This window comes from Camelus ferus, chromosome 27 (assembly GCF_009834535.1).
Source record: "Camelus ferus isolate YT-003-E chromosome 27, BCGSAC_Cfer_1.0, whole genome shotgun sequence".
In the NCBI taxonomy this organism is placed as follows: domain Eukaryota; kingdom Metazoa; phylum Chordata; class Mammalia; order Artiodactyla; family Camelidae; genus Camelus; species Camelus ferus.
Genome location: NC_045722.1, coordinates 6,923,877 through 6,951,239, shown reverse-complemented (window position 1 = coordinate 6,951,239; position 27,363 = coordinate 6,923,877). Strand labels below are relative to the sequence as shown.

Here is a 27,363-nt window from a genome sequence, read left to right as displayed (position 1 = left end):
ATTGGCAGACACAGAGAACATGGTGACATGAAAGTGTTTTACTACCAGGAATTCACAAATCTGTGGACAGCACACACCAGTGAGGATTCCATGTCGCTGGGGAAGGTGGATGGAGTGGTTCATATGGAGTATGAACCATGCTCAGGACCTGGACAGAGACAGGGACAGAGCCCTTGGACTGACTGCTTACACAGCTTCACATTGGGAAGGGTCAGGGGAGAAGGGACAGGAGGGGCCGGGGTGTACTCCAGCTGTGGGTTTTGGAGAAAGATTGCATAGCTCGTTAAACCCTTGTCTTCTTTTTCTTTTTTCACTTTGCCCTGGGCAGCCAGGGCACCTGCCCAGCACTTGAGCAAGTCAGCAGCCCGGCCCTGTTAGGTGTCCTGCCTTCCCTCCCAGTGGGGCCATGTCTGACGGGGAGAGGACTGGGGTGTTGGGAAGGTGGTAGGGGACAGAGGGAGGGCCTGTGAAGGGACCACAGGGGGACTGGGAAGGGCCCTGCTCCTCACATCCCCCCTTGCCTGGTTAAGGATTTTTTGCTCAAAGGGCCAAGGAAATGTTCTTGGGTGTAAACCCCGGAGGCCACAGCTCCTCTCCTGGGGAGCCTGGAGGTCACACTCGTGTAGGCAGCAGAGCTGGGTGGTCGGCTTCTGGGCCTCTGCTACCTTGGCACTGTCCTCAGATCCGGATGTGGAAAGTGCTGGAAAAAGAGAAAGAGCAAGAGGAGGTGAGGGGCCCTGGATAGGATGCAGAGGACGCCAAAAATCTACATGAGGGAAGGGAGGCTTGGCGGACTGGCTGGACCTAGGGAATCCAACCCCCAACATGACCGAAGGGCCCCAGGTCTTTAACCTTCATGTGAGAGCCAGCCCAGCTGAGGACAGAGGACTTCCCAGTCACACACTGAGGGGAGTGGGCCTGGAATGTGACTTATGGCCTCCTGGCCTGCAGAGGCTGGCCAGGCATCACTGCTCTCGAGTGGTGACAGCCCCAGTGCCCACGGGTTCTCCCGGCCGCAGCCCCCGCTCAGGTCGGCCCTGCCCAGCTGGCCCCAGGGGCGGCACCTGAGGAAGTCAGGGGCCTTGGCGATCATGTCCTCAAAGTCGGCGAAGCCCAGCTTGCCATCGCCGTCCAGGTCAGCCTCCTCGATGACCTTGTCGCACACGAGCACCACCTCGTCCTCGTCCAGCTCCGACTTGGTGAGCCGGGCCAGCGTCAGCTCCAGGTCCTCCTTGCAGATGAAATTGTCAGTGTTGAAGTCTGTGGGGCGGGGGCGGAGACGCTCAGGCCACTGTCCTCTGAGCTGGTCCCACCAGGTACCCCTGCCGGCCTCTCCATGCACACACTCTGGGGACACTGGACCCTTGTCCTCAGCTGACAGGGACCCAGGGGGCTCACCCACAAGGACCTCTTAAACACCTCCTTCAACAAATCCACATTCACAATCTGCACAAACCCCCAGCGTGAGAGCAAGCCCAGCCCTAGCCTGAGATACTTCAGATGTTCAGACCTGGGCCTTCCTGGGAACTGCAGGCCCAGGCCAAATGGCCCTTCTGGCCTTGCCCCACGGCGGACCCTGAGTTCCCTCTACAGCTAAGGTAACCAAGGCCCAGAAGGGCCACGTGACTGAATGGAGGTCAGACGGCTGTTTGGAGGGGAAGCTGGGATTCTGACCGGGGCCTGTTTGATGCCAAGGCTCACATTTTCTAAACCGTACCACATTATCTCTGGCCCAAGCCAGACACACAGGTCAGAAGACTCAGAAGCCCCTTAGAGAGAGGCCCCGGGGCTGGCTTTTATACACGAAGAGTGGGGAACAAGGTTTCCTTCTACTTGGCAAAAGGCACTGCCACTGCCCACAGCACAGCAAGACGTTCGGGGGCCGAGCCCTAAACAGGCTCATCACAGGGAATGCGACTGTTTTTCATCCCAACATCAGATCTTTGCATGTGCCAGGAGGGCCCTTCCCATTTATCTGTCTAGCAGAGTCCATTCATCCTTCAAGTTTTGGCTCAAACATCTCCTCTTGGTTGGGGGAAAGGCGGTGCTTCGTAGACATAAGGGCTTCCCCTGCCCACTGGTCAAACCCTGGCATTAACGGCAGTGATGAAGAGCGTAACTGCCAACGTGAGCGTTGCAGGCTCCATCTCAATTTTCAACGCATGCCGGTTGGGTAGGTACAGTCAGAATCCCACTATACAGATGAAGAAACAGAGGCTTGGAAAGAACAAGTGCCCTGAGGTCACATCCCTGGTCATTGTCGGACCCCAGAGCCCAAGCTCTTGAATGGCGCCGTAGGGCCCATCCTCACACTGGCCTGTGAAGGTCCCCGGGCAAATGCCAGGTGGGATTCATCTCTGCCCTCCCAGTGGCACCCAGTATGCTCTCTAGAGAGACCTGCTGGCTGACTAGCTGGCTGGCTCCATTCCTGTTGGGTTGGCAAGATGACTCCTGTGCGCAATTTATAAGAGGAAACTGAGGTCCAGGAAACAGGTGATTCCTGCTTAGAGGTCAGGCCCCAGTACCCCCAGCACCAAACCCCAGGTCCCAGGTGCCTTTCTCCATTCCACCCCCAACCAGGGTAGCAGGGGAGCCCCACTTCTCCCTTCACTTGTCCCCAGGCCTGCCCAGCTGTGTGGTCTGCACTCCCCTTTCCGGCAGACTACAGCCCTTCCCAGGACCAGTGCCATGGGGTCCAAGATTAGAGGGGTGATGGGTGGAATTCAAGAAGCTTTTTACTTGAAACTTAGGGCAGTTTGTGGAGGGTAGACAAGGTAGGTACTGTTTCTGGTGTGCAAACGCAATGTGGGTGTACAGCTGCATGTAGACCAAAGTCCCTGAAATAAACATGACAACTACAAGATGAAAAAATAGCCCAATAGGCCCTTTTGCCTTTGGATCCCCTGGTTGATCAAAGATGCTGGGGACAGGTTTGTCCATGGCTCCTCTGGTCCAGGACAAGTTCCAGACCCTCCCTGGGCCTCAGGGTTCCCATCTGAGCACTGTCCCAGGGTCTGACACAGTCCCCGTCGGCTGCCTGGCTCACGGTGGGCTCAGCATACGAGCTCCGCTGTGTGATGGTCTCTCCTATTGCTGTAGCCGAAACCAAGGGCTTCGCGGGTGCTTGGCGCCCCCTGGTGGCCAGTGAGACTGCGGGCCCTGGGCTTGGGGTGAAATAAGGCCACGCGACCTCTGGCACCATGGGGAGGGGTTGGGGTCTGGGAGTCTCCCTCCCAACCCGGCCTCACCACCTCGCAGTGGACCCCAAATTCCTTGGCTGGCTCCTCACAGCCCAGCCCCTGTGACCTCTCCGGACTCATGCCACCCTCATCCCACCACCTTCCTCTCCCCACCTTCTCACCAAGCCCCACACTTCGTGCCTCCCTGAGGTCTTCACAGGTGCGCCTGCCTCCATTCTCCTGTCAACAATCTCTTGTGACACCCAGGCCCTGCTGGAATGTCACCACGTGTGAATTCTCACATTAACCACCCACCCTCCACTCTCAGGACCCTGCAGATGTCTCTCATGTACTGTTTGTCCACACTGGCCACCGCGCTGGACAGGCACCCTTCCGGGTGTTCCTGGTGTCCCCAGCAGTGACGAGGTGGGCTGTGGACCGCCACCGCCCGCAGCACCCCTGCCCCTCCTCCAGGCCCTCGTTACCGTAGATCTTGAAGGCGTAGTTTGCCTTGAGCTCGCGGGGAGCCGACTCGCAGAGCACGGAAAACATGTCCACAAAGTCGTTGAAGGTGAGGTTCCCCTCCCCATCCTCAGAAAAAGCCTCCACGATCCTTTCCTTGAAGGGGTTCTCCTGAAGAAAACCCCAGCAGTCACCAGGGTGCAGGTTCCCTCAGGACTGAGGTCGCCGCCGGGACTCAGGCCCCAAGTGGAGGCCACGTGGATCCCAAGAGGATACCATGACCCCAGAGTCCCACGTCGGAGGCCTGGCGAGGGACTGTCTGCAAAGTCCCACAGCAATGTGGGTCTGCGCCCCAAGTGCCCAAGTGCTTTCTTACTGTTGGCGTGCACCTGACGTGTATGGTAGGTAAGGAGCTGTGAAGTGGGCCGTTCACATCACATACACGTGTGGTCTGAGGTCTGAGGTCTGAGGACCAGCAGCATCAGCCTCACCTGGGAGCTTGTTAGAAAAACAGGCTTTGGGCCCCGCCCCAGACCTACTGAAACTGACTGTCATGTTGGCAAGATCCCCAGGTGATTCCTGTGCCGTTAAAGTGTGAGGTGATGCTATGGATGACTGTACCGTCAGAGGCCACAGCCAGACGAGGAGGAGAGTGAAAAATTATCTTATAAAGCAGACACAAACAAGGTCTGCCAAGGACAGCAGTCTGGCTGCTTCACAAAGGGGCGAGCAGATGGGTACAGGCCGACAGCCCCACAGACGGTGGGGAAGCACCCACCACAGCACCCTGACGGAGTCCCACACACTCAGTTCATTTATTCATAGGCTGCAGATGAGGAAACTGAGGCACAGAGAGGTTCAGCAATCCGCTCAGGGCAACACAGCCACAAAGGGTGGAGCTGGGGTTCAACTCAGGTCTGGTGCCTCTGTGGTCCTGCCCATCCAGAGGAGCGGACTCCCCAAGCCTCCAGCCCACCTGCCCAGCCTTCTCCAGCTGCTTCCCCTGCTCTGCCCATCCCCTACTCTGCCCGGCTGCAGTGGCCTCTCACGTACCCGGAGCTCCGGCATCTGGATGATGAGGCTCATGGGCACGTGGACGATGGGGCTCTTCCTGTAGTCCATCGGGACCAGGTTGGGGGCCAGCTCATAGAACCGTGCATGGAGCCTGCAAGGGAAACAGAGAAAAAGTGGTGGTGGGGGTACAACCCCCAGGCCCCCAGGGGCCCAGAATCGCCCTGCCTGCTCCCCACCTCCCATACTATAGACCCACTTTGGCCAGAGGCCTGGGGAGCCCACCTGCTCTGCCCACAGGGCATGGTGGGATGTAAGGGAGGCAGGTTCTGCCCAGGCTCCAGTGCTGATAACCAGATTGTGTCCTGGTCCTTACCACCATCACCACTGCCACCACCACCGCCACTGCCCCTCCCCCTCCAAGGCCTGCAATCAGATCTTATTTGTCGTTCCTTGGGCTCTCGTAACAGTCTTCTATGTGCCAGGCATGTCACCTCTTTAATTCTCCTCCTCAGGTCTATGCAGACAGATGCACTGCGATCCCACTTCACAGCTCAGCAAACTGAGGCCTGAAGAGGTTAAGACTGATTTGCCTACCACCGCACAACTAGGAAGTATCAGGGATCGTGGCTGGAAGCTAGCACTGGAAACCCAGGGCAGAAACTCTTAACCACTCTTCCCCGTGCCGCTTGGGCCACTCCCCACTCCTGACATTGTTGAAGCCCTGGCTCAGTGTGCTGCCCCTGCCCCCAAAGTAGGCCTGAGGGTTCGGTCTCTGGAAGAGCTTCCAGAGGCCCCCACGTCCTGGGAAGCCCCTGAGAATGGGCCATCCATAACCTCTCTCCAGATGGGAGCGGTGCAGACGCAGCCCGCTGCCCTGGGCCTGGCCCTCCTTGATGATGGGTCAGGTCCCCAGCTCCCTCCCACCCTCCCACCTTGCTCAGGAGGCCCTGGAACACAAGCCCAGCTGCCCAGCAGAGCACGTGACTGCTTGCCCGGCTCACACAGGTAACATCTGCCACCACCGTTTGGTGTATGCTCCAGGCTTTGGGTTAATCCTATGTGGATTACCATTCTCAATTTAATCCCCAAACCACCCCAAGAGGTAGCTATTAGTCCCCTGTTTCTCAGGTGAGGAAACTGAAGCTCAGGGCTTAAGGGCCTTCCCAGCTCCCAGAGCCAGCCCTCTGGATTCCAACCTTGGCCCCCTCTTGCAAGCCAGGCCACCCAGGCCAGCACATCAGCACCTGGTTCAGAGCACCAGGGCAAATGCCGAGCAAATGCCACGAGCGCACTTGGCCAGTCATGTGTTCCTGTAAAAGGGCCTGAAACCACAAGGAAGCTCCAAGGCTTGGAAACAGAGCTGGAAGGAGAAAACCCAAACCCTGTCCTTTGGTTGGAAGTGGGTCAGGAGGTACCAGGGTGACGGGATCACGCCGGGACTCTCCACAAGGGGGCATTCGAGGGCTTTGTTTGATGTCATTTTTGGCACTGAGGAAAAATTTGCCTTTCTTATTTCTGTCCCCAAACATGGAACCAGGACTATGTGTCACCATTTGTGCATCTGGTTTCATGTGTTTTTGACAGGCCCATCATACCTGTGACGGTTACATTTCCCACTTGACCTTGACATATGGGGATGTAATGTTGGGATGTTTCTGGTGGCTGGCTTACACTTCCAAAATTATGTGGGGTGGCTGCAGGAGGAGCTTGAAGTCAGACTGAGGTTAGAGCCCTGTCTACACCTCTCACTAGCTGCGTGGCCTTGGGCAAGGGGGCTAACCCACTGGAGAATAGATTTCCCTATCAGTAGAATGAGGACTGCCCCACCCTCCTCACACGTGAGTATTAAAAAGGATGATGCTAGTAAACCACCTGGCCCTCAGCTGGGAGCTATCAGCGTGCCGCCTGCAGGGCCAGGGGCTCACTGGAAGGGGGGATTTGGGAGAAGGCCCGTGGGTGCGGGTGGAGTTGGGGAGGTGTCTTCACAGGTGGGAAGGCCAGCTCTTGCCCTGGGACACAGATCTGTTCTGACTCTATGACTAAAGTGATACTGAATTTTTTTTTTAAGGAAAACTCAAGGAGAATTTGGAAAGATGAATCAGCGTGGTAGAAACTCCAAAAACTGTCAAAGAACTGAATTCTTGTCATCCTCTTCTCCCAATAAAGGGCACTACTGAATTCAAGATTGACATATTAGTCCTATCATGCGTTCCAGGAGCAGAAATAATGCCTATGCTAGCTGAATCGTTCCAGAGCAGGGGCAAAAACGTCGAAGCCTCCCAGTTTATTTTAGGAAGTTAGTAAGAACCCCAGAACCTAGTAGGTGGCATCCAAAATGGACCAGAGGTACTTCCACAGACAGACGCAAAAATCTTATAAAATAACATCAGTAAATCAGGTCCAATAGTATTTGAAAGAGTAACACATGGGGATCAATCAGGATTTATTCCAGGAATGCAAAGATGGATCAATGTTTGGAAATCGATGACTATAAATCACATTAATAGGCAGAAAAAAATCTTTTGATCAACTTGATAGCTCCATTTATGACTAGGTAGTTATATGGACAGAGAAAAATATCTGAAAAGTATACACCACATGTTTACACTGCTGGTCCCTGTGAGACGGGACTGGGGTGATAAAAGGGAGGCCAATTTTCACTTACTGCTTTACCTCCCTCTGAATTGTTTGACGTTTTAGAGTATTTATTAATAAAAAAGTATTTTAAAAGTATATACTAATTTTTGTCAATTAAAAACTTAAAATTCTTAAAAAAACAATAAAAACTTAAAATCCTTAGTAAAACAGTAACAAAAGGATACTCTCTTCCTCGAATCAACACTCAACATTACACTTAAATGATAAAAATACTACAGACATTCCCCCAAAGTCCTACTGTCACCATCGTTAAATAATATTTCCTCCCCAAGGTCAGTGCCAGTCCATGTCATTAGTCAGGAAAATAAAACAGTGTATTTAAATATTAAAAAGGAGGAGGCAAGTTTTTATTTGCTAGAAAACCAAAAATGATCAATTTTAAAACTGTATGAATGAGAAAGAGCACAGAGCTCTTCTACACAATACAGCATTTGTCAATTCAAAAATATATACAACTAAATCTAGTTCATCATACAGCCCTTCCCCTCAAAACCTCCAGAACAATGAAGTATAAATAAAAAACATGAAATGTGTACAGAGAGAACTATGAAACTCTACCAAAGGATGGAAAATATTTAGGGAGGGAGATGACTTTCCTGATTGGAAAGGCTTATTACTATAATGATGACAATCTTCTCTTCATTTTCCTGTAAAATGAATAGTCTTAATTGAAATCTGCAAAAGATTTGAGAACTTGCCAACCAGATTCAGAAGTCTGTTTGGAAGAGTAAATATAGGAGAATGGGGTAAAAATCCTGAAAAAAAAGTAACTGGGGAGATGTTTGCCCCATCAGATGTCAAAACATAGTTTAAAGCTATTAAGTAACACCATACGGAACAGACACTGGCGTAAAAGAGGCAGACCCAGACCTAAAAGAGAATTCATCCATGACAAGCAGCATCTGAAGTCGTTGGGGAAAAGATGGATTCTTCTGGAAGTCGCAGACTGGTTGGTGGTCCAGAGTCATGTCTAACTTTCATGTAAAATAATTAAAATAATGATTTAAAATGTAGTTGCCAACACTTACAAATTAAACGATTTTACAAGGAAAACCTGGATTTCCCCAAGAACACAGGCAGCTGGCGCTCAGGCGCAGGGACTTCTGCAGATCCCAGTCCTGAGGCGCCCCCACCAGGCTGGGTGGCCTCACTGAGCTGCAGTGCATGCTGGCCCCTGCGGGCAGCTGAGTTTGAGACTCTTGAGAAATTCAATAACTGATTTGGGGACAGAAGACAAGAGAGACATAACAGCCAGTGTGACTGAGAAAGTAGGGAGCTGGGGACTCATACACAGCTCAACACCCCTGGAGGGCAATTTAGCAATAAAAATGAAAAGCCTTAAAAATGTACACACTTTTTATCCAGAAATCTCTGTAAGAAATGTATTCTAAGGAAATGATCCCAGAGGTATGGGTTCTGTGTCATGGTGTCATGAGGATGTGCAGTGCTGACTGTAACACTGAAACAATGAAAGCCGAAATATCCAACTAAATAAACTGAGGAGGTGATGAGACCGTTTATTTAATCTTGTCTATTTTTACAAGCTGCCTAAGAAAAAGCAATTTAAAGCCAATTACGGAACAATATGACCTAAATTTTCAATAAACACACTCAAAGGGAAAATACTGGCACGATATATACCCAAAGGTTATACTGCAAGATGAATGCTTATTATTTCTAGGTGGTAGGATTACAGGTAATTTTTTGTTTTTTCTTGACTGGCTTTATTTTCTAACTTTTCTACAATCATCACATGTCACAGGTAAAATAAAAAATGAGAAGTAATTAAAATAGATCGTAAGTTTTAAATGGTTGAGAAAATAAAATAGACAATAAAGTAACAAACAGGCAAACACTAATCACCCTGGGGGTGCTGTCTGAGGGACAAGGGCTTCAGTCCCCCTCTCTGAAGAGCACAAGCTAACTGGGGGCCAGGGGGAGTTACCTCTGGAAAAGAAGGTGGCTGAATGGGGGCTGCGTGGGGGGTGGAAGAGCCGTGCCTCAGGGAGTAACTGGATAGGGGGAGGGGGGAACTGCCCAAGGGGTGTCTGTGACCCGATTTCACTGCCCTAAGGCGGCCAGAGAGCTGGGCCCCAAGCTGCAAAGAAGAGCCTGCTGCTCAGGTTTCCTGCCTGACATCTGGTCAGTGCTCAGGGTGCAGCTCACCCAGAACCATTGGGGTTGGGATGTGGGAAAGCAGCTCCAGGGAGCACTGTAACCCCACGCTGCAGATGTGGCAACTGAGACGTGGCAGGTGCTACACAGTGGGGAGCAGATCTCAGGGCTTTGCTCTCAGTGGGGCTTTATCCCCTCCCCCACTCCACATGACCACTTTGCATAGAAAGCAAAGTCCCTTGGGTCCCCAGTAGGTGCCATCACAGAGGTAGGGCCTGGAGGAACCAGTGACAGAGCAGGCGGTGGGCAACTCAGGAGAGGTGTCCAGTTGCCAGGAGGGGCCCTTTCTCCCCTTTTTGGACCCAGGCCTGGGTTGAACTACAGAGGCTGGAATCACTCTACCCCCGCACAGACCGCCACCCCTGCCTGGGGATGACCATTTGCTAAGAGACCATGGTTACCCCCTGAGTCCACTTCCTGGCCTGGCCTTTGAGCCACCCTCCTTCCCCATGGGCAACCCTGCTGCTCTCAGTCAGACCACTGGGGACTCGGCAGGGGTGAAGCACCTCTGTGCCCTTGACCCACTGCTCCTAGCCTGGAATGTTCTCCCCTCGGCCCACACACTCTTCGAGTGCTCACTGGTGACTAACAGGTGCCGCGCCCGATGCCAGGCGTGGGGAGCCTGCCCCCTGCCTGACTCCGATTCTGGGGAAGCTGGCCACTTGAGCCATGAGCCCACAGAGCCCCCTAAAAGGCTGCAAAAGCAGCTGCCTGAGAGCTGGGGGCACGGCATAGTCAGGGGCTCACAGGGTAGATGACTCTGGAGTGGGTCTCGAAGGACATGCAGCAATGCAGTGGGAAGACGAGAAAGGGCACTCCGGGCAGCGGGACAGCCAGTGCAAAGGCCTGCGGGCAGGCTTTTGCTGCCAGAACAGCAGTGGTCATGGGCCTCAGAGGATAAGCTGCCTGGGCTTGGCATCTACAAAGGTGGGAGGTCAGGAGGGTGGGAGCTCCCCACAACAGAGGGTAAGTGTGGTGAGGCTTAAATGAGGATCTGTGCCAAGAACCCTGGAAGGTAAGATGCCACAGGAATGCCGGGGGCGACGGCCGTTATTACAGTTCTGAGGACCATCTGACCAAATGGAACCCTACCCCGCCCATCACTCAAGCTATAGACCAGATCCCATTTATCAGCTACCACACCCCAGCATTGCTGCCTCTCAGCAGTGCAATGAGGGTAGGTATCATTATCTCCATTTCATAGATGAAACAGAGGCTCAGCGAGGCTTAAAGCTTGTCCTAGGCCCGAGCTGGGAAGTGGGAGTAAAGCCCAGGTCTGCTGATGCCAAGGCCTGGGGCCTGGCCCCTCCCCCTGCCTCTCCAGGTGGTAGAAGCGGGCATCCCTGCTCACCCAGGGGCCAGGCTGGACAAGCAGCCTGGACAGAGAAGAAGGACTGAGGGACACCGTCTGAGCAGAGTGGTAAGGGCAATGACAAACCACAGCTCCCCTGGGAAGCTGTAGCAGGCTCTGGCCCCAGCTTGCCATCGACCTCCAGAGAAAGTGATCCTGAGACCATGGCTTTTAGTGCCACCCGATAGCCCAAGCAGGGGGCGTGGCAAGGCCCGTGGGGCAGCTTTCCGGGCATTCTGTGAATCCTGCTCACCGTCTGGGCCTGGGGCTCTGAGGCTGCCACCCCCCTTCATCTCTCCTGTCTAGGCCCACCCCTCCCCAAAGATAGGGACTGTCTTGGAAAGGGAAGAGACCCCTGGTGGACAGCTCAGGGACAGTGGGGGCATTGCCTGCCATGCCCCTGACTTTTGGACCTCCCAGGAGTGGGAGGACATCAGAGCCAGAGTGCTCTTAGGGACCCTGAGTCTAACAGGTCCCAGGATGTAGTGAAATAGCATGAAGCCTGGAGTCAGAGGCCAGGTCTTCAGCCCCTGGCTGGGGGACTTTGGCCAAGTTGCTAGCCCCATCTGTAAAGTGGGGATAAAAGGGTTCTCCTGTTACAAGGGCACAGTGAGGATTAAATGAAAATGTTCCTGAAACCGCCCACCACGGAGCCGGGCACACAGTGAGTAGATGTCCGTTCCTGGCAGAATTCTGGATCTGGGCCAGGGAGAGGTGGGAAGTTCTTGAGTTCACGTAGCAGCCGGCACATGGCAGCTGATGGAGGCGAAAGCTCTTCCTCCACTAGAGCAGCTCCCACCCTGGGGGTCCCCAGCCCCGCCCCAGCTCCAAGGGAAGAACCAACCACACTTACTTGAGGATGTCCTTCTTATTGAAGAAGGTGCAGTCCTGTGGAGGGAAAACACACATACAGTCGTTTGTAGGGGGCCTGGGCTCCTTCCTCCCTTCCTCAGAGCCACACGAACAGCCAGCCCCGGGCTGGGGGCAGAAGGGTCACCACCACCCCTCCTTGCCCCAGCCCAATGCGGGGAGCAGTCTAGTGGGTCTAGAAATTGCCTCCTGAAGCTTTTGGCCTGACCTAGGGAACTGAGTGTGTGGCTTGGGTAGCTGGGAGGCATGTGTCAGGGAGGGCATTTGGGAGGCGGATGGAGAGTTCAGAGGGGGATGCCACTGACACCAGGGGCAAGTGGCTGGCAGACAACTGAGGACAGACTCAGGAGTGAGGACTGGCAGAGCCACGGTGCTGCCCAGCTGCAGGGGGCTCTGGCCACGCTACAGCCCCTGAGAACGGGGCCTCCTGGAGTTGTGTGTGTCCTGGGTGGCCGCGGGCAGCAGCCCCATGCTCAGAGACTGAGCATTCCAGGCACACAGACTAAGGAGGCACCAGTGCCTAACTGGCATCTGAAGCCACAGGAATCAATGAGGTCACCTGGGGAAGGTAGTGGAGAGGCTGGGGTTGGGGGAAGTAAGGAGATGAGGAGGAGAGGGGAGGAGGAAGGTGAGTAGTGGGGGACTGGCAGCATCTGGACAGAGGCCAGCGAGGAGGCTGCTGGGGCCCGCAGGCAGGTGTGACTCAGGGTGGGGGCAGCACTCAGCCTGAGGCCACCCAGATTGTAAACTCATCTGCCTCCCACAGTCACGCCTCCATCCACAGCTCGGCCTGCCTAGTGACGATGGCTACTATGCCGAGCTTCACGGGAATTAGGGAGGGGAAAAGGACCCAGCACTCTGGAAAGTGCCCGAGCATGAAGGGCTTTTGTGCTCATCCCCTGAGGTCTGCCTGGTGTCGCAGCCTGAGGGAGGAGGCAGCCTGAGGGAGGAGGCCCCTGAGGCTCTGCAGAGCCCAGAGCCGGTGGGGCCTCCCAGGGCAGTGTGCGGACGAGAGCTGGCTCTGCTGAGGGGCTAGTGGCTGCGCCTGGGCTCACAGACAGCCGGGCTTGCCCTGGATGAGACCTGGAGCCCCAAGCACCGGGGCAACTGGACTGCACACTGAGGAGGACCCGAGAAAGGAGGCCGGCAGGATGCACATCCAGTATTTCCACTGGGCCCCCAAGGGAGAGCTGAAGAGAGAATTGATGGCAATTTCCAGGCCCCAGTTAGCCGCACAAGTCTGTCCGGAGCCACATGCTGCTGGGCAGGAGTTAGACCGAGGACCCCCATGCTGCCTTACCCTTCCTGGAAACACAGAGGCTTCTCCTGGGGTTGCAAGGCTTTGCCTTCCGTGAGAGCTGCTCTGTAGGAGCCAGGAGAGGCTCAAGCAGTGCCCCGCCACCCCCTCAACCCAGCACAAACAGAAAACTCCCTGCCTCGCAGGCCGAAGACTCAGACAGGCTGGAGACCAGGTAGGCTGATTTCTCAGCAGACCCCAGAAACCTGGAGCAGGCAGGGGCCTTCTAGGTACAGACCACTCTCGGCCCCACGGCCGGTTCTACAGCATGAAGCTGCCCAGCGAGAAGGGCCACGGCGCTCCCAACCAGCATGTAACTGGGAATGGGGAGAGGTCTGGCTTCTGCTCTCCTTCCACTGACCTATCCTCTTCCCCCTCCCTCTCCCCTCCTCTCTCCCATCCCCTGGGTTAGAAAGGCAATATCTGGGTTCTGACTGAGGGTTCCATCAGCAACAGATGCAGAAGCTTCTCACATGACCCTGGCCCCTTATCACAGTTACTTACATCCGTCCATAGCACTGGTCCTCAAGGTGTGGTTCCTGGACCAGCAGCATCAACATCACCTGGGACTCAGTGGAAATTCAGATTCTCAAGCTCCTCTCCAGACCTACTGAAGCAGAAACTCTGCAGGGTGGGACCAAGGAACCTGCATTTTAAAAGTACTGCTGGTGATGCTGATCCTGCTAAAGTGTGAGGGCCCTGCTCTAGAGCAGATCACCTGGGGAGCTGTTTAAACTCCCTGTGCCCTCTTCCAAATGACCCCAGATCAGTTACACCAGAATCCCTGAGGTGGATCCAGGCATCAGCAGTTTTAAAGCCATCAGGTGACTGCAATGTGCAGCCCAGGTTGAGAACCACACCACAACCAGTCCATGATTACACTGGGCTGGTCCACTGGGGCTCTGAATATTCTCATCACTAGACTACGGGGGAGATGCCGGGGGGAGGCAATATCTCCTCATTTTATAGATGGGAAAACTGAGGTTCAGCAAAGCTGAATAGCTTGCCCTAAGTTGCACTTGCAGACCAGAGGGCTAGGCTAGAACTCAGGCCCACGTGCTTCTTGCCCAGTGCCCACTGACTGTAAACAGAATCACAGCCCACCTAGGACCATTGTACACCAACCACTCCACGTCCTGCTTCCGCTGTGTATTCCTGTATCTGATAGAGGGTGCCTGCTCAGTACAGGCTGGTGGGATGAGTGATCAGATTTTTCCATATAAATCTTCCAAGGCAGTTACATTATCTCTTCACTGGCTGTGGAATATCTCATGGAAAGCATTGGCCCTGCATAACCTGACCTTCCTCCTCTTTCTGAACATTTAGCCACAGCTGTTTCTCAGTTTTCAACATGACCAATAAAGCTGCCATGAACCTGCTTATCGACCGATGTTTTGCTTTTTCTTCTGTCGACTTATTTCCCTGGAATTCACCCCAGGGAGGCAGCTCATGGGAGATGAGTATGGCAGGTGCCTTAAAAGCTTCTCAGGGTTCTGAGTAGCCTGGCAGTGTGGCAGAGGAAAAGGTTTAGTAGTCAGATTCAAATTCTCATCTTGTTTTGGACCCTTAGGCAAATCATTTGCCTTTCGGAGCCTCAGTTTCTACATCTGTAAAATGGGGATACTGCCTCTCTGAAGAGGGCAGTGAGAGGAGCAAATGAGATAACGTCCAGGAAGCCTACGGGCCACAGCTTGCAGGGTTCTCTCCACCTTGTGTGCAATAGCTCCACCCACTACCCCATGTCCCAAAGGCATCTCTTTAGAGGCCAAAGCTCGGAGTCTGCTCCCACTCTGATACCAAACAAAATCCCCAGCCCCCTCCACATACTCAGCTGCACAGGAAGCTACAGCCATAGGTCTGTAGGAATTCTTATACTCCACCGAGAACAAATGCCCCGTCACTGCTTGGCCCCTGACAGTTTACAGGGATAGATCTTGAGGGTAGAATCCCGGCTCAGGTTAGGGTCACGAGGGGCAGGCAGAAGGGAAGGAGGGAGCCTAGTCCAGAAGACGTGGGCCCTCAGGACTCGCAGCAGAAAACAGGGCAGGCTGAGCTTTCATAGCAGAAGCTCAGATTTATGCCAGTTGAAGCTGGAGTTTCTCCTCCAAGCCTGTATTCCTCCTATCCTCCACCTGGAGTGCCTTCCCCACCTGGTCCAAATTCTTTCCATGCTCCAGAGCTCAACTCGAGTACTTTGTCCAGGCAGCCACCCTGCCTCCCATCTCCACATGCCTGGCGTGCCTGTGCCAGGGGTCCTGAGCTGAGCCACAGCCAGTCCCAGCTGGAGTAAACTCCCCATCCAGCTCTGCCAGCTCAGGCCTCAGCACCACCCAGCTGACTGTCACACAGCTCAACTGATCCCCACAGCAGCCCTGTGACATGAGCACAGCAGGGCTAGTAATGATTCCCATTGTGGAGGTGGGGACACTGAGGACCAGAAGAGGACAGGAGCTTACCGAGGCCTACAGCATCTATGGCCCAGCCATGACTTGAACTCAGGACTTCAGAATCCCTGGAGTTCTTTCCCCTCCTGAGAGCTGTGCTTTAATAAATACTCATTCATCCATTCATTCATACAATATTCTCCACTGCCTCTTCTGCGCCTGGACAACGGACACACAGGAAGGAGGATGGAGTGTAAACAGACAGTGATGAGTGGGTATAAGCCATTCTGTGACCACGAGAAGGATGGGAGGAGGGCATCAGAGAGCCTATCCCAAAGAGGTGAGGCCTGGCCTGGACAGAAAAATGGGCCAGACTGGGCTGGTGAAGAGATGAGGGGAGGGTGTCAGGAGAACAAGGCCACAGGTGAGGCCATGCTTGGCTAGAAGCCCTTCAGTGTGCCTGGAACTAGGGGAGCCAGGGGAGGGGAGTAAGAATGAGGCTGGAGGCTGGCTGAGCCCAGACCAGGCTGGGGTGAGCTCTGCTCTGGACTCCGCTCGGGCTATTACCCCAAGACACCGTGGAATTATAGGAAAAGGAGAGGGTCACATCGGTGTTTGAGAAAGATCCTTCACATCCTTGACCCTGCACTTCTGCCCTGGGCATTCATGACCTACTTACAAGCAACTCCCCAGGGTCACCCACAGCAACAGGGGATTGGTTAATACACGTACAATGCGATTCCTGGGCCAGGGATTATTTTTAAAGGAAAAGTTGCTTCACAGCGGTGATGCACACTGGAAAGTGGGAAGAAGGGAAGGAAGGGGGCGGAGTGGGAAACTAAGGGACTGTGGCAGAAGCGTGCGGGTAGCCAGAGGGCGCAGAGAGAGGGGTGGGCAAGGCAGCAGTCCCAGGGAGACTGAAGAGGCCAGGCCCAGGGCCCCGGCTGTGGAGATGGAGGAGGGGATCCCCAGGTGAGCCCCAAAGAGGCCGGGTTACAGGACTTGTTCTTAACTAAAACATGGGCTGTGCGAAAGCAAAGAGACCAGCTGGAGGAGCAGCAGTGGGTCCTGGGGAGTTTGAGGGGTCTGGGGTATGGACTTGGGAGTTTGAGGGGTTTGGGGGATGGATCTGGAAGACAGAGAAGTGGTCGGGGAAGAAATCTGAACTTTGGGAATCACTGGCACCTGGGGACCGGGGAAAGGGACAGGAATCCCTGGGGATCAGTTGGGGGAGGGGCAGCTGCTACTCAGGGGTCACCCCCAGCTGGTCCTGACCAGCTGGAGAGTCCCAGGGAGGGAGATGTGGGGCTCTTAGGTTTCACAGCTCTTGTTTCTCCCACTGAGCCCTGCTTCTGGCAAAGGGATCAGAACCCAGCAGTGGGCCGGCCTCCGAAGGGTAACCCAATGCCAGGCTGGTCTGAGTGGGAACCCAGGCTCCCCACCCCCACGGGGCTACTCTTTTGAGCATGGGCTCACCTCCAAGCCTTTACCCAAGCTGTCGCTCTGCCTTGGAATGCCGCCTTCTGGGCCCTGATGGGCAAAATTCTATCTTTCAAGGGTCTGTGCAAGTGCGGCACTATTTCTAAACTGATCAAAGCCAAGCCCACCTTCCCTCCTGGCCTCCCACTGCCCACTGGTGCTCTCCCTTACGGCACACTCACAGCCTGCCTCTCATCCTCTGTCTCCGCAGACAGTGAGTGCCTTTGAGACCAAGACCACACATAGCCCCATCACCAACAAAAGGAGTGACACTTAGATCCACAATTCCCAAATTCTTATGTGAACCCTCCTGGGCAGGGTACTGAATGGCTCCTCAGCCTTTGTTTACTCTCCTGTAAAATGGGGCTAATAATCCACCTCGCTGTGATGACCCAATGAGTTGATGCACACAGGGCATCTGAGGTTACATGGCACCCCCAGTCCTTCTCAGGGCCTCACGCGGAACTGAGAAATCTGTGTCATCGACAATCAGGGATTTTAGGAGGAAAAGGAGACTTTATTTTACCTCTGCCCACATCAGAGAACCCACACTTCAAGTTCAATTCTAAAGCAAATATTCACGAAGGCAACAGGAGACTGTGGAGGCCCTGCTGGTGTTCACCTCTCCCAAGCACACTCCACACAGGCAACAACACGGTCCAGCCCCCTCTGCCTGGCAGAGATGGGAAAGAGGCATCAGAGTTGGGCCTGGGAGGATAAGCCAGATCATCTGGAGTCTAGGCACCCCAGAGCATGGGCAGAGAGAGGGAGCAAAGAGCTTGGTGTCATGCAAACACGGGTAGTTCTGGGGTGGTTGCAGTGCACAGGGCAGGGAAGGGACCTGTGCAGGCTGGCCAGGGCTCTGGGCAAGACAGGAGGCTGTGTTCCATCCTGCAACCACGGAAAAGTTTGTACAGGGATGGGAGGGCACTGGGGTCTGATGTGGACAGCTCCCTGGCTCTGGAGGCAGAGGGACCTAGAACAGTCTAAGGGGGTGGTTGCTGGGAACCTGAGGGAGCTTGGAGAGGTGACCACGTAAGACTAGTATCTGGCTTGTCTTCTTGCTCCAGTTATTTCCATGCTGGGGCAGGAGGGAGAGATCTCAGTGGATAACGAGACACCCCCAACCTACAATCGCATTCGGGGGCTGAAGCACCTCACTCATACCCAGCTCATTTCCGCTTTGCAGAAACTCACTCTCCTGAGCTGCTTCTTGGGTTTAGGGGGGTGGAGGGTACTTCCTCCAGCCCACGTTTAATGACTCCCTCTCCGCGCCAAAGGGGGCGCTGGGATGTGTGGTTAGGGAAGGGTTCGGGTCCGGTCTGCGGCCAAGAGTAAGAAGTCTGAATGAGAGAGCTAGAGGAAGGGGAAGCCGGAGCGAGGCATGCCTGTGAGAATCTAACTGGAAAGCGCTCTCATTCCTGGGGTGGGGAAACTGAGGCTCAGAGAAGTCACCGGCCCAAGGTCACGGTCGAATTGAAAGCAGAAGCATGGTTGAACCCGGTGAACCGGCTTTCGGGAGGCCTCGGCAAGCGTGGGGAAAAAAGAGGGGAGGGGCCGAGAGGCGCCGCTTCGGGGGCCGGGGCGGCCGGGCTCACCTGGTAGTTGTCCAGCTGCTCTTCGGTGAAGATGGTCTGCTTGTTCCCCATTGTGGCCGCGGCGCCGTCGCTCGCCCGCTCGGGTGCCGCCTCCCATCAGCGGCCGCCGGAGCCCCGAGCCCGCGGCCCTCGCCAGCCCTGCGGCCGGCAGCATCCGACGGCCGCCGGCCGCGCAGCCCCGCCCAGCCCTGCCGCCCAGCCCTGCCGCGCCCCGCAGCCCACCCAGAGGGGGCGGGGCGGGGGCCTGGGAGGCGGGGAACGGACTCCGAGCAGCGGCGACTCCGCCCCATGGCGGGAAGAGGGCGGGCGCTCGGCTCCCAGCTGCAGGGCGCCGCAGGCCCGCCAGGGGGCGCTCTGGCCCGGGAGGCGCTGTTCGGTCAGTCTGGCGCCGGCACCGGCGTCTGCTGGGCGGACCCAGGAACTTCCGGCCTCCCGCAGCCCGGGTGGCGCGGTGGTGAGGGTTCAGGGCCTGAGCAAATCCATTTGAGGGGTGTAGTCGGGGCGAGTGGAGTGATATTGGCACCCCTTGACTTGGAGCGGGGGACGTCTGCGAGGAGCAGAGGGAGAGCCCTGGACCGCGGATCCAGCTGGTGCCCAGCTCTGCCGGCTTCTCACCGTGGGACCTTGGGTTGGGCCCCGTCCCTCGGCGGACAAGCAGTGGGGTCAGTCGAAATGACTTTGAAGGCCCCTGCCGGCCAGGCCCCGGGGAAACTGATCTGGCCTCCCCCCTCCAACATTCTTTGCTTTTTAAAAAAAAATTGAAGTATAGTCAGTTTACAGTGTTGTGTCAGTTTCTGGTGTAGAACATAATAGTTCAGTCATACATATACGTACATATTCCTTTTTGTATTCTTTTTCATCACTACAAGATACTGAATATAGTTGCCTGTGCTATACAGTATAAACTTGCTTATCTGTTTTATATATGATCTGGCCTTTGGCTGGGGCCTGGACAGGGCATCTCAGCCCTCTGGGTCTCTTAGGGAGGAGGACAGGATTTGCTTGCCTTTCTTTGAGCCCTTGGATACAAACTGAGACTTGAGAGGGTTTAAAGGACTCACTGTGTCTAGAGACTAACTGTGACAAAAGCCAGGGCATTTTCTGGGGCTTTTAAGTAAACGCCATTCACTGCAGCAAGTAGAACCACAGCTAAGTACCTCTCAGGGGTCCAGCTCACACATTTGATGCTTCTAACCCCAGAACAGCTGATTCAATAGATACTACCTCCATTTTACGGGGGAGGAAACAGGCTGAGAGTCCTTCAGTAACTTGCCCAGGGTTCCACGGCTGGAAGGGAGAAGAGCCTGAGCTGGACTTGAGCCCTGGCTCAGCCCACTCGTGGACTTTGATGAGGAGGCCAGGGCTTCATGCTTTAGAGTAGGTGGTTTGTTTATTTAACCACTGAGAGGTGCATCACCATCACTTGGGAGGCTCCACCCCCCAGAGATTCTGACTTAGGCTTGGGGTGGCCAAGAATGTGAATGTCCAACAAGTTCCTAAGTGATGCTGATGCTGCGGGCCCCCAGGCCATGCTTTGAGAATCGTTGCTTAGGCTGGAGGTTGGGGGTTCCAATAGGAATGGGCAAATGATCCCTGGTGTTTTTTTGTACCTGAGGTTCCTGGCTGGGGTTTTCCAACATCATTCTGCCGCCCTCTGGTGAGAACAGCAGCCAGCAACTAAACAGACAAGCTTCCCTGTTGATACGGCAAGTCATCAGAGGCATAATCAATTGCTATCAGATGGGCAGGAAACAATTCAGAAGCCCAGGGGACTGCTGACCAGCCCTCAGAGGCCGCCTCACCATCCTTCATTTGTATTGTACATTTATAGTGGACAGCCATGGGAAAGAATGCAGGATGTGTGACAATTCAGAGAATGTGGAGTTTTAGAGGAGAGACAGGCCTTTCTAAGATTCTCTCCATGTGTACTTCCCCTTTCTCCCACATTAGAGTTGGGGACACTGAAATCCTCTCCAAACCACATAGTCACTATTAACAAACATCTTAGATTCCCCTATTGCCCATGAACAGGCCAGAGTTCTGTGCCTTCAGATCCTGTTCTGATACATTCTTTCACAAATGCTGACATGCTGCTCATCTGCATGCCAAGTGTTTCAGGCAGAAAAGCCAGAACTTCTACAAAGAGGACTGGATTTTCAGTTCTGGGAGTCCCTCCTCTCACAGGTGATAGATAGAAGCAACCAACCTGACTGGAATATTCTCTCAACAATTCCTCTTTGATCGCTATTGTCATTGCCCTAAATGAGGCCTTCTGTCTTGCGCTATTACAACAGTGCTGTGAGGAGGAGCATAGGCATGCAATTTCCAAGTTTCAGATAAGAAACCCAGGGCTCAGAGAGGCAAAGTGACTTGCCCAGTGCCACCCAGCTGGGAAGGGGCAAAGCAAGACTCTCACTTCATTCTCTGATTCCAAATCATGCTTCTGCTGCTCCCAGATGTTGGGTGTGGTCCCTGAGAAAGACAGGGTGTGTGTTTGTTTGAGGGGAAAGTGGACAGACAGAGAAGAAGCACTGATTACCCATTCTGCACCCAGGATTATGTGGGATGCTTTACATTTACTGAATATGATTATTCCGTGAATACCTCTTATATCAATAGAGTTTGACATTATTGTCCCATTTCACAGATGAAGAAATAGCTTCAGAAAAAGTGACTTGCCCAACGTCACGCAGACGGTGATGGGCGGATTTAAATCTGGGCCCTGGCTGTCTTTGATCACACTGTCTAGGGGCAAGGGAACATATGGTTACCACTGTTTAAAGCAGGCCAACTCCTAGTCAGTTGCAGGATTTGTAAATGATGTAACATCAGAACATCACAAGGGGTAGTTTGAGGAGGCCACAGTGGTGCCTGGCACTTTGCAAAATTTGGAAGGAAAACAAGAGGGATATATGCTACAAAATGTCCAAGGAGTGAACTGGATAGGAGGTAAAGGGTCTGAGGAAATATAATAAAACATTGATTTCTTTCCTTCTTTCCAAGGTCCTTCCTCCTCACTATCTGCTATTCTTTGTGCTGAAATGTCATTGATCTGCAAGTTGTTAGTCTAGGATTTAGAATCTAAGTAAAGCTTGATGGTAGAGATGTAGTGCTCGGGGCCCAAGGCCTGGGCGAGAACATCTCCTACAGTAAATTTTTCTTCTAGCAGCCCCACGGGCCCACTCACCAGTCCCACCCTCAAATCTTTTGCTAATCTACCTTTATTTTTTTTTCAGCTTCAGGCCACCTTCTGGTATGACCTGCTACCTTTCCTGGCTCATCTGAGTCTTATCTTAGGGGCAATTCAAACCTCATTCCTCCCTGAAGTCTTATCTTTGCTTAGAGAGCACTTATCTTAGGCCTGTCCCCTGACATAGCGGCTGTTTATATCCTGGGAGCTTCTACTCTGGTCTCCTCATCTCATACACACATGTATATGTCTCACAGCCCCTTATTTGGCCTGGCCTCTGTCCTGGCACTGAACGGCTTGTCTTAAACTTTCCTATATCTCCAGCATTTTACGTATCATAGATTCTTCACGAATATTCGGTAGATGAATGAATATGTAGCCTGTGTCTATCTTTTTTGAAGGAGGAGTATTATTTCCTCTCAAATACTAAGAGGATATTCAAAATATTTATTAAAGTTGGGGGGGCGGTTCCTATCTGACAGTGTTGAGAACCACTCTAAAGTCCTAGAGGGCAGGGACCTCCCCTCCCCTGTGTCACTGCTTCCTCCCCTGTGCCTAGCCACGGGCCTGGACTATAGCAGATGCACAGAAGACCTTTTTTGAATGAGTGATGAAGGAGTTTTGAGGGTGACATCATAGTTTAGGTTTTGGCAGCCAACTGGGCAGGTGATGGGGCCCTTGGCTAAGGTGGGGAACAGCAGAGAGGGCAGTTTAGGGGCGAGAGTGATGAGTCTGGTTTTCAGTGTGGAAGTCTGGAGAGGCCTGGAATGGGGCAGTGGCTCTGCAGGCCCAGACTGCCCTCCCAGTGCCACTGAAGGGTGGGAAGTACAGTCAGTGGCAGTTCATCTGTTTGGTCAGTAAACATTGCAAGTGTCTCTGTGCAGGATGGACAGACCAGCAGGGGCCGAGAGCCTCACAGTATAGTGTGTGCCTCCTCTTGGGGTGATTTTGTGTACCTGCCTGGGTGCTCAGAGGGTGGGGCTCCTCTGAGGTAGGGGATGGGACCCCATCTCTGGGCCCGACCTGATAGAGTGGTCAGCAAGGCACTCCTTTCTGCTTCCCAGGTGGGATGCTGCCCAATTCATGAATCGTTGACGAAAGCCAGCTAGATCTTCAAATTTACTCAGCTGAACTTTATATTTTGGTGGCATGATAAATTAGAGCTTGGAATTTTCAGTCTTGCTCCCCATTCTCTTGGGAAGAGAGAAGGGCTGGAAAAGGAGTTTATGATCCAGCATGCCTATGTGATGAAGCCTCCATATAAATTCCGAAAGTGTGGGGTTTGCAGTTTCCAGGTCGGTGACCACATCCATGTACCAGGAAGATGAAGCACCCCAAATCCACAGGGACAGAATCTCCTGTGCTCGGGACCTGTATCCTTTAATAAAGTGGTAAATGTATGGAAGTGTTTCCCAGAGTTCTGAGAAGGTGCTCTAGCAAACTAGTTAAAACTGAGGAGGAGGTGGTGGGAACCTGAGATTTAAAGCCCACGGGTCGGAAGCAAAGGTGACCGCCTGGACTTGTGACTGGTATCTCAAGTTGGGTAGGAGCAGTCTTGTGGGACTGAGCCCTTAACCTGTGGGATCTGATGCTATCTCCACGTATATAGTATCAGAATTGAGTTAAATTGTAGGACCCCTAGCTGATGTCACAGAGAATTTGGTGACCCAAAGTGTCAGAAGTACTGTGAGTGTGTAGTAGTGTGAGAGTTAAGGAGAGACACAGGAGGAGAACTGAGCTTTTTCCAAAACACATGGATAAATCTTGAAAACATTTGATTTGGAAGTGAAAGAAGCCAGTCACAAAAAGAGCACAAATTGTATAATCCCATTTATATGAAATGCCCAGTGTAGGCAAAAGCATAGAGACATAAAGTAGATTGGTGGTTGCCAGGGACTGGAGTGGTGGGGGGAAGAGGAGTGGCTGAGGGAGAAAGCCATGTAGGAGAGCATTCCAAGCATTGGGAACAGCAAGTGCAAAGGCCCTGAGGTGGAGCAGGTGTGGTCTGATCAAAGAACAGCAAGGAGGCAAGTGTACCTAGAAGAGAGTCATGAAGGGGACAATGATAAGAGATGGCAAAAGAGAGGGGGTAGCAAGACCAGATGATGTAGGGCCTCATGGGCCAGTGTCAGAACGTTGGCTTTTACTTGGAGAGAGATGGGATGTCACCACTATTTTGAGCAAAGGAGGGTGTATTTGTCTTATGTTTTAACAGAATCCCTAAGGGAGGAGGTGGACTGTAAGAAGGCAAGGGTGGAAGCAGGGAGACCAGTTTAGAGTTATTGCATTAATTCAGGCAGAGAGATGCCTCTGGCTTGGACCAGGGTGGAAGCAGTGGAGGTGGGAAGAAGTCTCAAATTCTCTATCTATCTTGAAAACCAAACTGACCTTCAAGTCTTGTGATCTGAGCAACTGGGAGATGGGAGCTGGATTTTATTGAGTGAAGGAAGACTATGACGAGAGGTAGTTCCCCTGCTAATCTTTGCTCACATATAGAAAGAAGTTATAGCAGAGAATAGAAAACGTTTTAAATTTTGATATATTTGTTTCATGAACATTAAACCATAAACACCAAGATACTAAAGAGTCTTCATCATGATCGCTTTTGAGGATTCTATGGTGTTCCATTCAATTCATTTACCCTAAATTACATAACCATTTCCTCCTAATTATCTATGTTTCTGTTTTTTTAAATTATAGCTAATCCTATAATAAATATCTTTGTGGGGATGGCTTTTTCTTTGTGGATTTTTCTTAGGAGATTTCTCAAGGGATTTGATTCTCAGGAGTGGATTTACTAGGTGAAAGAGCAAGAACGTTTAATAGCTTGTGAGAAACGCTGCCAAGCTGCTTTCCAAAAAGACTGTCGCGGTTTATAAGGTCTGTCAAAGCTATGGCAGTTTCACCATAAGTTAGATAGTATAGGATATTAGCACTTTATTTACACTTTCTAATAAAAGGGGTAAAAGCTTATAATTAAAAAAATTTTGCATGTACTTGATAATGGTTAAGGTTAGACATTCTACAAGTTTCTGTATTTGTGTTTCTTTGTGAAATGACGGTTCAGGTCCTTTGCCCATTTATTTACTAAAGTCTTAATATTTAGGGGAATAAACTAAGGGACGTCTGTTGAAATCAATTTGTATTTCTTTCGTAAAAAAATTTTTAATGCCTTTGGTTTCTGAATAATTATATTCCTATTTTGCTGATTCATTAATTTAAAAATTGCCATCTTGATTAAAATTTTTTCTTAGAGTGAAGCACACCTGGATTGGATAGTGTTGGAGTCACCAATAAGGGCTTACCTTCTAGATCCTTCTCCTGAGTGGCAAAGTCTTCCCACCATCTGGTCCAAAAATCCCTCACTGATGGGATCTCTGGACACTATGAATTGCAAGGGGCAGGACAAACAGGCTTTCCAGAGGAGGGTGACCTGATGTTGGAGGAACTCTGGAGCCTGGGGGTTCTGGAGCCTGTGAACGGACTCAGGGTAAAGGTCCCAGCTGAGGGCAAGGTAGCTTTCTCCTTGACATCCCTCCAGCTGCTCCAGAGTCAGGGAGCACCTTGTTGAGGGAGTTGGACTGGGAAACCTCTGAGATCCTTTCAGTCCCAAGAACTTCAGCTTCTGAGGATTCCACACTTCCCTGCCTCAAAGTCTTTGCTGGCCCTGGTCCCTTCTCATGGCCCTCTTTTACCTCTTCAAGAACTGATTCAAATGCCATCTCCATAGTGGAATCTTCCCTAATCAGTGCCCTCCAACCACCCCCACCCCAAACTAGAGCACCTGTCACTGGCTGATTTTCTTTTGTTTCTCCCTCACTAGACTTGGAGGGCAGGGCTGGGGCTTACTCATTTCTTTGTCCTCACAGTGCATCTGCACAGTGGATCTGAGAGGGACTCCTCTTGCAAAGCCTTTCTTGAGTTGACTGACCCCCATCCCCAAGGGAAGCTTAGCAGTTGGGAGAACTGCCCTGGTAATTAGGGGGCGTCCTAGTGTAACGCTGGCATCATTGCTTACTAGCTGTACCTCAGTTTCCTCATGGAGTTATTTGTGAAGATTAAATGGACCCTGGAAAAAGCCACGTAGCATTTGTTTTGCAATCACCGAGCAGCAAGTACTCTTGTTGTATGAGTCCATGTTCCAGAAACAAAGACATAATAGATTGTCTCTGGGCTTGAGGGAGATCTCAGTGGTTCACAGCAGAAGAAAATATGATAAGGTTCCTGGAAGAGGTGGGAACCAGGTGCTAGGGGGCTCTGAGTAGGGAGAAGGGACATGAGGATTAGTCTTGGGGGGATTCCCAAAGGAACAAACATCTGAGCTGAGTCTTGACAAGTGGCTGGAATTTCAACAGGTGGAAGTGGAGCAAGAGGGCACTCAGGCATGAGTGTGGGGTGGGCAGCATGTGGGGAGCATTTGGGGGCTGGCCAGGAGCCCTATTCGGCTGGTGCTCCAGGACTTTGGGGCTGGAAGGAGAGGTAGGAAATATGGCTGAAAAAAGACAGTGGTGAGAGATGAATGCAAGAGAGAGCCAGGAGGTTTTAGAGTCCAGATGGGCCCTGGTCAGGGCTGTGAGTGACAGAGAGGACTGTGTAGAGAAAGGACTAGAAGGGACAGGTTGGCTGGTGAGGCAAATGTCTGGGCACGAAATAAATGGCCAAGCCTGAGGGAGGAAAGGGGCAGTAGTGGGGAGGGGGTGGAGGGGGACTGTGGAGAACATTTCGGGGTGGGAATGCCAGAGACTGAGAGGAAAGGCCAAGGGGAAGGGACTGATGAGATCCCTCTATCCTGACAAGGCCACAGACTCAGCTGCACTTAATTATGTTATCTCATGAAAGCCTTAGCCATCACTTCTGCCCCTAATTCACCACCTCTCTGGGTGGAGGGATAGCTCCTCTCGGGACAGAGACTTTTCCAGGCTGGGGTGGGGGAGACTTGGTCTAAATCGCCCTGGAACTCAGCTAGGGGACTCGTGATCAGTAGAGCTTCAGGACAGTGCTGCCGAGGAGAGGATGAGGAGGAAGGTGAGAATGGGTGTTATTTCCTCAGGGAGGCCTTCTCTGGCCTCTCTGTTAGATTTGAGTCAGGTCCCCTGATTTTGCCTTCTCATAGCTCCTTGCACTTTCGCGTCTTGACACTTCTCACAGTTTTAAATGACATGTTTATGTGATACTTGACTGGTGCCTTTCTATCCTACTGGAGTGTAAGCTCCAGCACTTAGAACGGTGCCTGGCACCTAGCTGGCACTCAAAAATATTTGTAGAGCTATAAAGACGGAAAGCAGATTGGTAGTCTCTGGGACCTGGGATTGTGGTGATGGTGGTACAACTAAACCATCGAAATTAGTGAGTTAATTTTATGGTATGAGTTATACCTCAATAAAAAAAGCTGTTCAAAAAAATAAATCTTTGTGGGACGAGTAAATGACCTATCTCCCGCCCTGAGACTGTAAACTCCGCGAGAGAAGCTCTGTTCCCCAAGTCAGACGAATAATTGACATCTAGTAGGCGCAGGACAAACATCCCACCAGAACAGTGACTCTATGAATGAACGAAGGAGGAGAAGAAAGACCCTTACCGGAGATCCCGGTCGGCGGCTTCCGGGTCGCGGCTCTGCGCTGGGCTCCGCCCACCGCCGCGAGACGAGCCAGGCGATTGGCCAGCGGAGCCAGTGGATGTCCAGGGCCCGGTGGAGGAGCGAGGTGG

The 27,363-nt window shown here is 52.7% G+C and overlaps 1 protein-coding gene across 11 annotated transcripts; it reads right to left on the bottom strand.

Moving 5' to 3' along the window:
• Nucleotides 1-23: 23 nt before the first annotated feature.
• Nucleotides 24-27,324, bottom strand: CIB2 (calcium and integrin binding family member 2). 11 transcript variants are annotated; one of them, XM_032469246.1, is made up of 8 exons: nucleotides 18,468-18,583; nucleotides 15,463-15,609; nucleotides 13,511-13,652; nucleotides 11,693-11,727; nucleotides 4,695-4,806; nucleotides 3,665-3,812; nucleotides 1,065-1,260; nucleotides 24-700 (listed from the first exon to the last, which is right to left on the bottom strand). In XM_032469246.1, the coding sequence occupies exons 5-8, from the start codon at nucleotides 4,761-4,763 to the stop codon at nucleotides 679-681; spliced, it is 435 nt and encodes a 144-aa protein (XP_032325137.1). In that variant the 5' UTR covers nucleotides 4,764-4,806; nucleotides 11,693-11,727; nucleotides 13,511-13,652; nucleotides 15,463-15,609; nucleotides 18,468-18,583; the 3' UTR covers nucleotides 24-678. The 11 variants fall into 11 exon arrangements, 10 of the variants coding, with proteins under 10 accessions (XP_032325137.1, XP_032325138.1, XP_032325140.1 ...); XM_032469247.1 differs by having other exon boundaries at nucleotides 13,511-13,630; XM_032469249.1 differs by lacking the exon at nucleotides 15,463-15,609 and having other exon boundaries at nucleotides 13,511-13,630; nucleotides 18,468-18,599.
• Nucleotides 27,325-27,363: the final 39 nt, after the last annotated feature.

What these genes read in the sequence shown, in the direction of transcription:
- CIB2 (XM_032469243.1), bottom strand. Translation starts at nt 18,757, where the DNA reads ATGGGGCGGAGTCGCCGCTGCTCGGAGTCCGTTCCCCGCCTCCCAGGC. An exon ending in TCCAGATGCCGGAGCTCCGG is followed by an intron (nt 3,813 to 4,694) that starts GTACGTGAGAGG and finishes GGTTTTCTTCAG; the next exon opens with GAGAACCCCTTCAAGGAAAG. An exon ending in AAGGCCCCTGACTTCCTCAG is followed by an intron (nt 701 to 1,064) that starts GTGCCGCCCCTG and finishes CTCTTTTTCCAG; the next exon opens with CACTTTCCACATCCGGATCT.